Here is a 16,644-nt window from a genome sequence, read left to right as displayed (position 1 = left end):
ACCAAGGATTGAAGAGGATTACCGAAGAAAAAAAAAAAAAGGAAAATGAGGTTGATTTTAGACTAGAAAAATGCAGTGGGGAATTCTATAACTTGCTAGCAAATTTCCTACCTCATTCCTGTGTCCACTATACAGTAGTACAAAATATTTGCAAAAACCAAAAATGTGAACTTCCAAATAGAATCAAAATTTCATCCTTCCTAACAATTTTGAGAATAAGCAGAATATAATCCCATTATTTGTTCTAGTATTATAACAATCAGACTGATTTGGGACCTAGAAGACTGAAACACAACATAGCCTAAAGTTAGAAAAGGGAATGTTCCAGCTCACAGAATCTAAGGAGGGTTAAAAACAGAGCCACTGGAAGGACAGAGGTGTACCTTGGCCTCAGGAGCAAATATAGCTAGGAATGTACTGTCTGCACTTGCCATTTTGTCTCTGTATATCTTCTTAATTCTCTCCCTTCATAAATCTTCTTATTCTACATGGGATATATCAATTCCTTTGTTCTACATCTTATAGCTATAGTCACTTGGAGGAAAAAATAAATAAAACAAAACTGCCTTGATGTTCTCTTTGGAACAAAATCCTAAAACCATAGGGAGGGAATTTACTAAACTCAGTTGGATTTGTTGGCTACCCCTGGACCAATCAACAGTTTGGCTGGAAGAATGAAGATCTTAAGATTGGTTCACTTCAGGTGCTGATTAATCCACTGTGGCTAGGGGAGCAAGATCGTGCAACAAGATGGCAGCTGCCCTGGGTGTCATAAAGTTTGGCAATAAAGAAAATGGGAAGCTGTTCTCCGGCAAAGGAGAATGTTGTGGTGCTGGGTAGGAAAACCATATGTTACTAGTACCCATGGCAGCACCAGGGAAAACCCACATTATATCCATGATGGTTATACCTACTTTAGGGAAGACTAGACTCAAGCCCACTTAAGTGACTCTAAATATTGAGATACATAACTAGTAGCATATCTATACCACATGAGTAAAAATCCTGCTGGAGCAAATAGATGTAAATGATTGAGTGCTATCTTCTTCATGAAACCCTTTTTGAATACTCATCTGGGCCCTATTGAACTCTTGTAAGTATGATTCCCCACTACAGCTTATCGTATAATTGTTCTACAGTTGCTTGAATAGTAGGTCTAAGTTTCTAGCTCAACTGTAGGTAGTATCTTATCTTATGCTTCCTTTTACTAGAAGATTTCTACACCAAGATTGGTGTTAAGGACGTAATTTATTCCACATATATTACATAAATGATTCTTGAGAGCCTACTAATTTCTAGGCAAGATATTCGATGCTCAGCATACAAAGATGATCAAAAGTGATACTTAAAGAAAGCACATGATTCGATGTCTTTTGTCCCCATCACACTTGACATAGAAGTCTAGCATGGTCAAATTTGATCTAGCAAGTGAATTGCCTCTCCAAACACCGGTGGTGTATCTACATGCAGTTTTAGTTTGCCTATCCAGAAAAATCAGAATTTTCCTCCCTTTTAAGCCAAAAGGCTATTAATGCAAATCCAATTGAATTTGCATTTGATTACATTTCTGATGGAAACATTCATATGCAAATGAAAATTCATGTAAAGATAGCCAGATAATTCAAATAGTTGCTGAAATATCAAGATAAAATTAGGATGTTAAATGTACATCCATCCATGTTTACTAAGATTAAGGATCTTCGAGTGGGACAATGTTCTGGAAAAACTTAAATAAATCGTGTCTTGAACATTTAACATTTGAGTAGGTCTGGGTTCAGAAGAGAGCTGTTACATTACTTTCTACTTCCACAGTGCTGAAACACAAGTCAGTCATTGATTAAATCAGTCAAGTTGTTCCAAAAAGGTTCATCTTGTATCCACTTTATATTTATATTTTGTCTGCTTTATATTTTCTTGCCCTTAAAAACAAAAGGTGAACTTTGATTGATCTGAAGTTATTTTGATGATCCAAAACAATAAACAAATAGTTTGTGCAAGTTGGCAGTTCCTTCATACTCTCTAGTGACTTAATGATGCAAACTAAATGACACCATCACAATCATCACCAATAAGTAACCTTTGGAAAACACCTATAGCATCATGAGCATACCAGTGGAAAAGTGATCTGACTCTATGTCCATATTCTCCTAAGAAAATATTTAAGATTTTAGATTCTAAGAAAAGTTCTAAGCAATATTTCAAGATATAAAATATTAATCCACTATTGCACATTCTAAACCTATATTTGAAGGAAATATGGGTCTCAGAATCACACTGTTGCTCTTGTTAAAATTAACAGAATTCGGAGTGGCAAAAGAGAAAGGTTTGAGATCTCCATATTTAGCATTGCTAGCACTTAGTTTACTACTCTACAAAGTGTAATGTTCCCCAGTTTTCTTTTATTTTATCCAATGTACTAGTTCATAGTTTCAAGTCTTTAGAATTCCAGAGTTCCTTGCTTTGGTGAATGCCACCTACCATATATCAAATTTGAAAAACCTGAATCTAAGGAAGGACCTTAGCATCACCCTCTTTGGCACAACCAATTCTTCCCCAAGTCCAGTGATTTTCCTTCTGAAGTATCTCTCCAAATCCAGACACTTACTGTCATCTCTATCACCAATTCCTTAACCTTTATCTTTGGCCTTGCCTATGGCAAGAGACTGCTAACAGGTTTCCCAGAATTGACTTTTCTCTTCCTGCAATCCCTATCACATTATAGCCAGAGTTGTCATTAAAAAATACAGATAACCCATAATTTCATCCAACCATTCTCCTTGCTTAATACCCTTCAATGGCTTCCTGTTTCTCTTAGAATAAAACCCAAATACTTAACAGGGCTATCACATGCAACATAGTCTGGTTCCGCCTGCCTCTCCACCCTTACATCACACTACTCCACTTCTCTCTGCACTGCAGCACTCTCCTTTTAGATCCTGAAATGCCCCATGCTACTTCCAGTCACCACTGCTCTTCCTCAGCGCCTAAAGTTAAACTTCAGGTTTTCTTAACTAAAGTTTTCCTGATCTCCCAGAGTCTCTCAGGTCCCTCTGTTACTTCTTTCATACCACCATACAACGTCCTTTCCTAAGTCTTATTTGAGTTCGTCACATTATATTCATTTTTGAGATAATGTCACTTGTATCGACCACTCTCATGGCTTCCAGAAGGATGAGACTGAATCTGTTTTTTGCTTGTCAAAACAAGACATGATGACTGTCACATACCAGGCATTCAGTAAATACTTCTTGAATTAATGGAAGGTTCCACTTTCTATTCTCATCTATAATCCACAAGTTCTTAATAGTGAAAGCCAAAAATAAAAGTAAAACTGGACTGACTTGCTTGAACATCACCCCTGCCACAAATTGCCAGGCAGAATTAGGATGGCAAGTACTATAATATCTTTTATGGCAGAGAAGGTGAGATGAAGAACCTCACAGTGGAATCAAGGTTAACTGCTCTCAGAAACTATGAAAGTAGGGCTCACCATTAGTTGTTTAAACAAAGGATTTTTTTCCCCACCTACTTATACTAGAGTATAATGTAATAGCTAGTCTCCCAACTCTGTCTTATGCATAAAAAAATGTATTTAGGCTATTTAAACAACAGCTTATTTCAGAAACATATCTAGTAGTTTCAAATATACATAATCTTTTGACACAAGTTTCCAAAATTGATTTATAGCTGTTATTCACTTTATGAGAATAGGGTCATAATTACTAAATTTAAAAATAATATCAAAATCACACGGCCATATAGCCATTTTCTTAACTCATTCTGTTACTTTTTATTTTATTTCTATCAGTGGTAAGCTTAATTGTGTTTTTAGCAGCTTTAAAATACTGAGCTAAATATTGAAATTATAGGAAAAGATAAACTACCACATTCCATGATTTTTTAAAAACAAAGTCGCATTATTATCTCTCTAGGAATATGTCATTTCACATCTGTCTCACACTATGTAGTCCTGGTCATCTGTGATATTCAGAGTGGAGGGTTAAAAGCTTATATTTAGCAACATGATATATATGTGGTTAGGAACCTTAAGTTTAGTGGACAATAAAAAAACTAAGTATAACTTTCTTAAAAGAAAGGGAAGTTTTATATAGACTATTAATGTAGTTTTGAGCTTGTATTATCTCTCCTGTTTATGAATCTTCGAATGTAGTTCATCTTTTAAAAATTTTTCTTTAAATTTTTTTTCCCCTTTGTGAATTATGTGGACTGGTATTCCTGGAAGAAAAGAAAATGTGCTTATTGAACAAAAAAGTGTCCTCTTTTTTGGGGGTACATATTTTATGAAACTAAGCATTCAACCAATCACTGGTCATCTGCAACATTTCTTACAAATAAACTCGGTATTGGTAGTCTTTTTGCAAGTCAAGATTTCTTACTAACAATGATGTAAGCCGGCTGGGGCTCCTAAGGAAGAGGGCCCTGAAAAGACATTTCTTTTCCTTTTATGATTTCAGTTAAGAATGCAAATTGCACATCAGACTTTGAGGAATACTTTGCCAAAAGAAAACTGGAGGAACGCGATGGCCATGCAGTCAGCATTGAGGAGTACCTTCAGCGTAGTGACACAGCCATTATTTACCCAGAAGCCCCTGAGGAGCTGTCTCGCCTTGGCACGCCAGAGGCCAATGGGCAAGAAGAAAATGGTGAGGCTGTAATTCATTTTTAGCCACTATACTGACCTCTGCAGCTGTTACAATTACAAATGCACTACATGCCTGGGTGTTTACCTTAAAATTTGAAGAACAGCTGCAGAGGCATGGAATTTCATGAGCAAAGATTAGAACTGTAATTTTAGGGTATTGTGAAATTTTTTTGTCAGCAAATTTGTGTCATTTGTACGTCCAATAAAGAACAAGAACAATTAGAGCTTATTTCTAAGAGATAAAAATATCTAAATTGATTCCTAGCTTTCAGAAATATTTCACTTTTGAGGGGGGAAAAAAAAGTTTAGAAATCCTGACCCTAACCTTTTGTTCTTCTTCCCGTGTACCTGAAAAGCTCCTTCACACTGTGAATTCCTGAGTCATATGTCACCGAAGGTTTACTACAAACCGTCAGTCACCTGAAGAGAATTTCCTCATTTATCAGCTGTTTAAATTTCCCCAAAAAACGCTCAAGTAATTAATTAATTTTCTAGCCCAGTGTGAGCTGATTCCAACAAGTCTGTCCTGGGTGTGCGAGGGGACTGGTGTGCACGGAGGCCGAGTGCAATGATGGCACTCTCGTGGAGCAGATTGCAATGATTCCTGTCATACCATCCCGGGCAGTCAGCCCATTAGCTGCCATTGATTTACTGACCTTTTGGCCTGCTTCTCTCCCTCTCGTCTCTCGGCTACAGACCTGCCACCTGGAACTCCAGATGCTTTTGCCCAACTGCTGACCTGCCCCTACTGCGACCGGGGCTACAAGCGCTTGACATCACTGAAGGAGCACATCAAGTACCGCCACGAGAAGAATGAAGAGAACTTTTCCTGCCCTCTTTGTAGCTACACGTTTGCCTACCGCACCCAGCTCGAGCGGCATATGGTGACGCACAAGCCAGGGACAGATCAGGTGGGGGGTTGGTTTTAAGTGATTTCTTTCTATAATAACCCCTTAGAGAAACGATATTGCTTTGATTGGCAATCATTATTAATTTTTCATGGCATTTTGAAGATGCAGATCTTTTAATGGTAATAGCTTTAATTGAGGTCTAAATGATTTTTTGATGGTCTCTTCTAATATGATTTAATAGTCTTATGTTCACGATCGAATGAGTGTGTTAATTTCTAATTTAGAAATTTTATTTGCACTTTAACTTGACTTTAGTTTCATTTTTATGTTCCACAAAAAGTGAATGAAATTGTAGCATTTTAATTATACATTATTAAACATCTCAGCAATTTTAATTCCATTTTTTACCCCATTTTACTTAGATTTTTTTTTTCATATAGGATCTAAGTCGTAGTAAAAGAAGTGTGTATTTCTTTCATTTGTCATATAACACCTTCAATTACTTAGGGTATTTTTACAAGCTGCTACTAGTTTATGAAATCGAATTAAGTGTTTTAAGGAAAAAACTTTAAAAGCATAGATGTGTGTATATATTAAAAGTAAACTGGGTTAATCCTAAAATGTTGGATATATGTTAAAAACGATCCCTTCTTGACATTCATGTTTGTCACTGAATGTTAAAATTACTCTGCCTTTTTTGGGTTTATTTGTGTTAAAAATAAAATCTCTGTCTTGGACAGTTAAGCAGAGCTTCTTAAATCCTTAAAATGATTGAATAGGATTGATTCATGGTGTCTCTTAAATGTTTTAGCAAAATTGCTCTTTCTGTCCTCCTGGGAGAATTGACTGCAGAGTGATATTATGGTATGTTCCAATGGTAACAGAAATGGTGTGCCTTAAGCCCCAATAACTGGCCCTACAGAGCTGGAATCACCCTATATAAGCTTTGCCACCATATCTGTTTTAAAAATTATTAAACAGGGTATTTTATAAAATTTTTATGATTTTTTTTCTTATGGGCTTTACTCTCTTTGACTAAAGAAAATGTGAATAAGCAAAACAATCAAGCATTGATAATGATACTGTATTATGGACTTTTACTATTTTAAGAGGACGGTTCACAAAAATTATTCCATTTAAATCTAATTGGGCTTGTCACCTGAATGTTTTTCAAAGTTCAGTTATAAAAACTATGCTGGCATAGTTACACTTATGTAACAGTTTATCTCCCTACGCTTATATGCACGAAAACTCCAGGAAAAAAAAAAAAGAAAGTGCCTAGATATTTATCTAGCATAACTGCTTTAAATTTCACATGCAGAAGTGTGATTGTGTTGGCGCATTATGAATGGTAGCTTTGGTGTTGAAAAGTCCCCTCATTTGCTCATGGCATTTACAATTAGTAAATTAAAATGATTGTATCATATTAACAGTGGCACAACTAAAGTTTATAGTAGTCCTCTGAGGGCTGTGGGGGGAGACAAAGCAGCTGTTGCTGTTTGTTTATGCAACTCAGCAACATATGAGCGCTGGTCCCTCAATGGCGCTCGGCGGGCTGGGCTCCGCTTGATCTTTGAAGGTTGCTGCTGTTTGAACAAACCTCCCTGTGTCCCATGTAACACCATCTGTCTCACTAGGAATGTGGGAAGATTCAGCACACCCTAGCAGTTGTCATACCGTTTCTGTGCTGTCTTTTTGCAAAAGGCTTTTGTGTCATTGCTGCTTGAAAAAGGCTGACCTCCTACCTTGAGCATCCAGAGTGGATGGCTGTATTTTTTTTTTTTTTCTTCAGGATTCTAAGTCACAGTGCTTTTTTCCCCTTGTTCAAAAAGGTCAGCTGTGTTTGATTATATCTTCACTGCTTTTAACTTGTCTTTTCAGCAAACTTTTTTTTTTTTTTGTCCCTACTCCCTAGCACACTACTGAAAAAGGAAAATGAAAAGTCGTTGAAGTCTTTCCTACTGACCTGTGATAAAACTGCTCAAGTAGCTATAACCCAAGATGTTGTCTCTCACATTTGATAATGAATCAAATCTGATATGCAACACCTCAGGAAAAACAAGGTTTACATTTGCTACTAGCACAGGGAAGAGGATATTGAAACATGCTTATCGTGTATTTGTAGTCAAGGATTTTTTTTTGTTTGTGTGTGAGGTTTTTCCCCTTCTTCTTCAAATTTGGTATTGCTTCCGTATGAGATAATTGATAAAATCAGTTATTTCTGTGGGAAGTTTTTTGGGAGACTATTTAGAATTTTCAGGATAGTATTTATTTATTTTTCTTGACAAAATAGTTGCCTGACAACAGGGAATCTTCAGATTTTAGAATTTGCAGTAAACACAGAGAACCACAAACATCTTTGCAATTATGCTTTCTTCTCTCCAAAGGCTCAAAGAAACATTTTGGAAAAGATGCTACAGAGATAATGCTAAAGCAAGTGTTGGATGCACATGTGAAAACACTTTTTTTTGTTGTTGTTCCGATTTTATTGCCAACATTATCACTTTTATTGCAACTCTGAAAGACTGGGCAAATAAATAAACGTGCACTCAAACCTTTTGGCCTGTCTGGAAAATAGAGGCCTTTTAAAAATATTTGTAACAAATTTCCTTTGTTCCTCCTGCACAAAACTGATGTCACTCTTTCTTTTATAGCACCAAATGCTGACCCAAGGAGCAGGTAATCGCAAGTTCAAATGCACAGAGTGTGGCAAGGCCTTCAAGTATAAACACCATCTGAAAGAACACCTGCGAATTCACAGTGGTGAGTAGCAGAGGGGCCGGTGCTCGCATTTTCATTTTGTTTCATTAGGGGATTTTTAAAAGGTTGCTTTAAATTTATACAATCCCGTTTGTAGCTTTTAGAACTATCCATTTATTTCATAAACTATGTGTGCCTGCCTTGTCTTTGCAAGACTTGTGTTACCACCAACAGCACGATCTTGGTGATAAGTAAGAGGAGGAATGCTTATACTTCCTAAAAATTGCTAATACGTTGATTTATTACAAAATCCGGAGGCTCCTTTTTGTCGTTTTAAAAACCCTTCTACAGATTAAGTATTTTTGACCTGAAGAAACTCAGGTGACAAATTCTGAAGGATATTCATTTGTGATACCTAACCATGAAAGAAAACAATTGAAAAATTTGGGAAAAGAGCTTTTTATATGACACATGTTCCTTGATTCCTGAGAGCTGTATATTACCAAACAATGTCCTGCCACTGAGATTTCTCCATTATAACTATTTTGATAGCTCTGCCAAGCATTTTATTACCAAATTGGATGTTAATAGGACTAGTTGGACTGGTGGAATCAATGGAATCTCCACAGAGTTGATTAAAGCCATGGCTACACTTCCCTTTAAATACCGTGACATCTTTATTGTGCTATTGACCACACATTAATCTGACACTATGTTTAAATAGGAGGCTGCTGATGGCAAGACAAGATTTGGGATCTTGGCTGAAAAAGGCCTAGATAGCCCTCACCTTCCACTGCTAACATCTTGAATTATGTCCTCCCAGGGTAGATAAAGCCCAGAAACAGTTATGGCCACATAATTCTAATCTGAGCACCTAGAATGTAGAGGTACCCCATTGTGTTCCTTTCCTTTGTTTTTTACAGATTCTTGTTTTGGTAGACAATTGCAGTTGTTACTCAGTCAAAGAAATATAATGCTAATTTTAATTATCGTTCTAGGTGAAAAACCATACGAGTGCCCAAACTGCAAGAAACGTTTCTCCCATTCTGGTTCCTACAGTTCACACATCAGCAGCAAGAAATGTATTGGTTTGATCTCTGTAAATGGCCGAATGAGAAATAATATCAAGACGGGTTCTTCCCCTAATTCTGTTTCTTCTTCCCCTACTAATTCAGCCATTACCCAGTTAAGAAACAAATTGGAGAATGGAAAACCACTTAGTATGTCTGAACAAACAGGCTTACTGAAAATTAAAACAGAACCACTAGACTTCAATGACTATAAAGTTCTTATGGCCACACACGGGTTTAGCGGCACTAGTCCCTTTATGAATGGTGCACTTGGAGCCACCAGCCCTCTAGGAGTTCATCCGTCTGCTCAGAGTCCAATGCAGCACTTAGGTGTAGGGATGGAAGGCCCTTTACTTGGATTTCCCACAATGAATAGTAATTTAAGCGAGGTACAAAAGGTTCTACAGATTGTGGACAATACGGTTTCCAGGCAAAAAATGGACTGCAAGGCTGAAGAAATTTCAAAGTTGAAAGGTTATCACATGAAGGATCCATGCTCTCAACCTGAGGAACAAGGAGTTACCTCTCCTAATATTCCACCTGTAGGTCTTCCAGTAGTGAGTCATAATGGTGCCACTAAAAGTATTATTGACTACACATTAGAAAAAGTCAACGAAGCCAAAGCTTGCCTCCAGAGCTTGACTACTGACTCAAGGAGACAGATCAGTAACATAAAGAAAGAGAAGCTACGTACTTTAATAGATTTGGTCACCGATGATAAAATGATTGAGAACCACAACATATCCACTCCATTTTCATGCCAGTTCTGTAAAGAAAGTTTTCCTGGCCCCATTCCCTTGCATCAGCATGAACGTTACCTTTGTAAGATGAATGAAGAGATCAAGGCAGTCCTGCAACCTCATGAAAACATAGTCCCCAGCAAAGCCGGAGTTTTTGTTGATAATAAAGCCCTCATCTTGTCATCTGTACTTTCTGAGAAAGGAATGACAAGCCCCATCAACCCATACAAGGACCACATGTCTGTACTTAAAGCATATTATGCTATGAACATGGAGCCCAACTCTGATGAACTGCTGAAAATTTCCATTGCTGTGGGCCTTCCTCAGGAATTTGTGAAGGAATGGTTTGAGCAACGAAAAGTCTACCAGTATTCAAATTCCAGGTCACCATCACTGGAAAGGAACTCCAAGCCGTTAGCTCCCAGCAGCAACCCTCCCACAAAAGACTCTTTATTACCCAGGTCTCCTGTAAAACCTATGGACTCTATAACATCACCGTCTATAGCAGAACTCCACAACAGTGTCACGAATTGTGATCCTCCTCTCAGGCTAACAAAACCTTCCCATTTTACCAATATTAAACCAGTTGAAAAATTGGACCACTCAAGGAGTAACACTCCTTCTCCCTTAAATCTTTCCTCCACATCTTCTAAAAACTCCCACAGTAGTTCTTACACTCCAAACAGCTTCTCTTCTGAGGAGCTCCAGGCTGAGCCTTTGGACTTGTCATTACCAAAACAAATGAAAGAACCCAAAAGTATTATAGCCACAAAGAACAAAACAAAAGCTAGCAGCATAAGTTTAGACCATAACAGTATTTCTTCATCATCTGAAAACTCAGATGAGCCTCTAAACTTGACTTTTATCAAGAAAGAGTTTTCAAATTCAAATAATCTGGACAACAAAAGCACTAATCCAGTGTTCGGCATGAACCCATTTAGTGCCAAACCTTTATACACAGCTCTTCCTCCACAAAGCGCATTTCCCCCTGCCACTTTCATGCCACCAGTCCAGACCAGTATCCCTGGGCTACGACCATACCCAGGACTGGATCAGATGAGCTTCCTACCACATATGGCCTATACCTACCCAACTGGAGCAGCTACTTTTGCTGATATGCAGCAAAGGAGAAAGTACCAACGGAAACAAGGATTTCAGGTAATGTGACATATGCTTTTGCTGTGAAAAGAGGAGGTGAAAATTATATCATTTATGTGCATATCAGGGAAAAAATCATAGTGAAAATAGCAAGTGCTATGATTTCAGCAGAAAGAGATGAGTTTGTTTTAACTCGAACCCAAAGTAGAAAATTAAATGGAGAAACAGTGGAACACTACTATTTAAGCACATTTGCCTTAAAAAAGATAAAAAAGAACTTAATATTTATTTTTGAGATTTGTTTAGATCGATCCATCTGCTTTTAGAATTATATATTGATAACAATATTTGCTGTAACTTACCTAGATGCTAAATGTTAACATTTATAATAGTCACATACTTTTACAGATGTTCACAATTTGCAGTAATGCAAGTATAAATTTGATATGTAGTTGATTTTATAGGGAATAGTTTATTTTGAAGAATATTTGTAAAAATATTTTGTACATTCCACCTGACTTTTTGTATAATTTTCAAACTGGTAAATAATTCATGATTTTTCAAATACAAAAGCAGGTATGTTTTAACGTCATGCAGTATAATCCCTTTTTGCAAAATAGGAGCATAAGTAGCTGTGCACCTCTATAACAGCTGTTCCAGTATTCCAATTTATAGTACATCTGCCCTCTCTGTAAATGTATTTAAGCCTATTTAATCTTCTCTAATATTAATTAGTGCAAACGTAGTCGAAGAAAACTGAACTGTGGACTAGCAAATGGAAATGTATGTTATCATGCAAGTTTGCACTCCTTTGGATCAAGACAAAATAAATATCAAGAAATTTAATAATTTACTGATCCACATTCATTATTGCTCAATGCTGAAGGCTGTTTTAACATAGATAGAACATTGATAAAAAGTGTTATTAATATTCCCTATTTCAAATTAGAAAATTAAATATAAAAATATAGCTTGAGGCCCTTAGTTGGTAGACATACATTTAAATAGATTGCATAATAATAACATTTTGTACCTAAATATAATATTCAATTAAAATGAGGTCTCTGCAGCTACCGATCATTTCTAAAGTTAAGCACTCTGGAAAATACACAAATTCTGATGTTGAATTTTTCACTCATGGATATGTCCTGATATAAAGAAAATTAAGGATTTTTTAGAAAATTTCATGTTTTTCTCACTTTCAGAGCTGACCATTTTCTATCCTTGAAAAACAATGAGTTCTACCATCTAGGGCACAGAAGGCTTTTATTTTTTTTGAAATGTGAGACCTCATCTATGGTCATCTATTGTTTATGGAAAGTACTAAAAAAAACTAGATAGATTAATAGTACAAGCACTTTTGAGATTTCCAAATGTCAGCCTATCTGAAGTTGTTTGGTATAAATACAAAGAGAAGAGACTGTGTTGAACTATATGATTCTATCACAGGGAGAATTGCTTGATGGAGCACAAGACTACATGTCAGGCCTAGATGACATGACAGACTCCGACTCCTGTCTGTCTCGAAAGAAGATCAAGAAGACAGAGAGTGGCATGTATGCATGTGACTTATGTGACAAGACATTCCAGAAAAGCAGTTCCCTTCTGCGACATAAATACGAACACACAGGTATGAGTGACTTTGACTAGCTAGTTAGAGCTTCCCAGCCTGCTGTATATTTCATAATATTTAATGAGTACACTTGTGCAACATAAGATGTAGCATATGCTGATACCTTCAACAAGGAAGAAATAACGCTTTTGCCTAGCTCAGTAGGACTTTTTTTGTTGTCTGTTTATTGGATCATTCATGTGTTTATGAGTGTGCTTGTCTTTCTATCTTCTCAGTGAATCTGTACACCAAATTCACAAATCATGTCAAAGGTGTATTTAAATGGCCACAGCAATGAAATGGCATGACACAATCCAGTTATTGAAAATAATTTCAAATACTTAAGCTGTGATGAACCTACATAAGTAAACACTTAATAACAAAAAGTTTAGTCAATCCTGTATTAATGTCATCATCTAAAAATCAAGTAAGCCATGATTTAGGTGTGATTCTGGTTGGTTTTTATAAATTGGCCATATTTTGAATAAACTGAAAATATAAGTTCTGCAAAAGAAAAGACATAAGTAAAGTAATAGGCCAAATGAGCTACTGAAACTACTTACATTTAGAGGACTAAAATAAAACTTTCTAAATTTAATTAGTTTATTTTCAGATTGGAACAATTACAGAGCTGACCAGATAGCAGCCTAATTCTTCCCTAAGAGTAGAGAGATAGTGGGTTAATTTTCTCAAATAAAGGTGAAGTACCATCATGGGAAGTAATATTAGTTCCCACAATCCGAGATCCAATCTGCAGCTCTGTGGTGGAGCTTTGCCTGTGTTCCCTCCCCCCTCCTACTCCCTCCACCCTTAACAACAAAGTAACTTAGCCTCATCTCTGTCTCTAAGCCATCTCCAACTTTTCCCACTAGAAATTTGGCAAGCTGTACTAGCCCTAGATGGGAAAAGAAAGAGTAGGATTTCAATCAAAATATTGGCAGGGTGAAATTGTAGAAAAAAATCTCATTTTAAACCAAGAAATCTAGTATCGAACATTTCAATATAGAGGAAAAAAATAATTTAACATTAATGCTTTGTGGGGAAAAGTGATGAAGAGACAAAAGAAGAAAAAGAAAAACGAAGAAAAATGAATGGGGATACTTTCTGTCATTTTGACTGTCTAAATACTTGGCACCCTTTTGAGAGATTGAAAATGATCTTTGGGAAGCACGTGTACTTATCATCTTCCCTTTTTCCTCACTGGGTATGTGCAAGAGACAGCACAAGTGACCAGAATCAGCCTGAGAGTGGGGGGAAAGTTAGGTGAGTTCTGTAACATGAAGTGTTGAGGCTATTTGTGAAGAGAGCGAGGTTGATAAACAACGGTGTTCTTACTCCAACCAACCCAGTTTTCCTTTTCTTCAACTGTCTGATATTAATGGCTATTATTTTAAAAGTTCAACTAATACCACTTTAAAGACAACTTAAGTTGAATAACAAATCTCAAAAGTTTTCATAATTGCGTGATATAATTCCATGTTTGAAATGCCAAAATTGTCCTATATTTGTCCTTTTTGGTAGATAGCAAAGATATTTTCTTTAGTGCCAAGTCCTATTTAAGTATTTTTAAAGTAAAGATATTCTCATACCTAAATTTACTTTAATATTTTAATCAACCTCAAATATATTTTGTATTTCATTATTCAGCTACAATAGACACATCACTGAAGGCATCTTTCCCTCTCTGATTGGTTTTATTATATGACCATATGCAAACTCTATCATTTACTACATGGTGAGTGTAAAACTTTTATTTTAGTGAGGGCTATCATACATATTGACATCCAGTCAATATCTTTATTTTTTACCAATTACATAGTTCATAAACATCATAGGTATATAGATAATTGAGAGACCCAAAAGTTGACAAACACAAATATGCATAATCAATTTGAAAAACATCCTGTATTTTAAAAAATAAAAATAAAACGTTCTGATCCTTTAAGATGTGAGATCTGCTGCCTCGAAAGATTGCCTAGCAACAAGATGCTAACCATCCAATGGTTTCTCTAAATGCATGATTAATTATCCTCCTGTTGGCTTCCTGGCTTGTCAAGTTTCCAATGTGTTAACTTTTTGGTCTCTTGACCAAACATCTCATGACATTACTACTGTCAGTGTATTAGGTTCCGTCAAAGTGAAGTTCTTCATGAATTTTTCTATCTTCATGATATATGTGGAAATTTAGTTCATTTTCCTTCCTTAATTGGGCCCCACAAGCCTTTTATTTGTTTATATTAAATACTAGTAATACTTTGAGAATGCAATAATATGAAAATTCTAAGTGAGAACAGTCTTTGGGCTGATTGATTCTAAGGTTGGGGAATGAAATTGAATTATTTGATTATGTGTTGATTATGAATGTGTCATTGATAAAGTGTGTTTGTCACATCTGTCTGCAGTTTAACATATAGAATAGTTTAAATTAAGAAAGAAATTATGAGCTACTTCTTGAGATCCTGTGCTTTTACCTCAATCAGTTTAATTTATTTCTAGACAGACACCAAAGATATAATGCTTAATTTTTCTTACCAGTGGTGTATTGCTTGCTTTCTTTTCCTGGGACCTGGGCCTGGGACAGAGGAAAGAAACATTACATAAATGTTGACTTGATAGGATTCATTGTCACAAACAAGTACGTTGAAATAAAAAATCTGAAACTCCTGTTAGATACTGTTGAGAACTCATTTGAATTCTACCAAAATTTATATCTGACATTTATTGAGTACTTTCTCTGCTGAGACATCATGGTAGGTGCTTTTAAACCCTCCTTGAGAAAAGTATAAAAAGCTTTCTTCATGTAAGTAGATAAAGTCAAAGTTTTAAATAAATTACTAGTCAATTTTGTTTATCAGTTATAGGATATTTTTCATACCAAAACCTTCCATTTATTAACTTTAGTTATCGTTCTAGCTGTCAGGTGAACCATGAACCTCGATATTAGGAAAAAATTTGCCTCCAAAAAGTTTTGATCATTCAGTGTCAATTTAGATGTTTTTCTGAATCTTACTCATGTGGAAATTTAATTCCAGGATGTCTTGATTTGAAACAGGTAAATCAATCGAACATGTTAAAAAGAGAAGAATGTCCAAGTCAGTTCCTATTTAAATTGAATTTATTAAATACCAGTGAAACTTCTGGAGATTTAGTGCATAAAATAGGTGAAAACTCCCTGCAGTACACTCCCAAATTCTATCCTTTGCATAACATACTAGCTGAATATTTTATTCTTTCAGATTGTTAGTTCATAATGCAAATTAATATATTTTGATTGTAAGCATATTGTTTATTATCAAATGAATTCCCTGAAAGTTGGTTGCCTGTAACCATAGATTATTTACATAACAGACTGCAGTTTAGTGGGCATTCCCCAAGATTCCTAACAGGCCTTGAAACTTGTCCTGGAGAGTGCTTGTTCTAAGGACACTGCTTTGTGTTTTGTTCCTTGGGAAAAGAGAGAGCCATATTAACTGTGACATTCATTCAAAATTAGTCACACAGCCGATAGTGAAGTGACCTATCTGGTGGACCTTTTTGCGCTCCTGAGCTGATGAGACATTAGTATCTAAAGGAGATTGTAGGATGGTTCTACCAACACATGCTGTAGCAACTGAAGCACCAAGAAATTTTTCATCTGTACTTTCTCTTCTCTCCATTTAGATTCCTTACTTCGTGTACTCTGCTCCTGATACATGCATCTTGCTTACAACTTGGGAAATTATTGAAAATGTATTAACAAATGCAAAAAAAGTATTGAACATTAATTGCTTACCACATGCGACCCTTGCACTGTTCTTACCTATGTTGTCTCCTTTACCCGTATGCCTTGTCCGCACGTCAGGTCCTCAAATGATCTCCCTTTTACTGACAATGACCTTGGTCCTTACAGAGGTGACCATCCCTGAGACTG

General features: G+C 36.1%; 1 protein-coding gene across 3 annotated transcripts in view; it reads left to right on the top strand.

The window, feature by feature from the left end:
- ZEB2 (zinc finger E-box binding homeobox 2) overlaps positions 1-16,644 on the top strand; it is a 130,233-nt gene that overhangs the window by 105,975 nt on the left and 7,614 nt on the right. For all 3 annotated transcript variants that reach the window (XM_019735905.2, XM_019735906.2, XM_019735903.2), the window contains exons 5-9: positions 4,476-4,664; positions 5,360-5,574; positions 8,169-8,277; positions 9,213-11,182; positions 12,572-12,752. In XM_019735905.2, the coding sequence (XP_019591464.1) occupies positions 4,476-4,664; positions 5,360-5,574; positions 8,169-8,277; positions 9,213-11,182; positions 12,572-12,752 (2,664 nt within the window). The remainder of the gene's footprint in view (positions 1-4,475; positions 4,665-5,359; positions 5,575-8,168; positions 8,278-9,212; positions 11,183-12,571; positions 12,753-16,644) is intronic.

This window comes from Rhinolophus sinicus, linkage group LG01 (genome assembly GCF_036562045.2).
Source record: "Rhinolophus sinicus isolate RSC01 linkage group LG01, ASM3656204v1, whole genome shotgun sequence".
Taxonomy (NCBI): Eukaryota; Metazoa; Chordata; class Mammalia; order Chiroptera; family Rhinolophidae; genus Rhinolophus; species Rhinolophus sinicus.
This window is presented reverse-complemented; position numbering and strand designations above follow the sequence as displayed.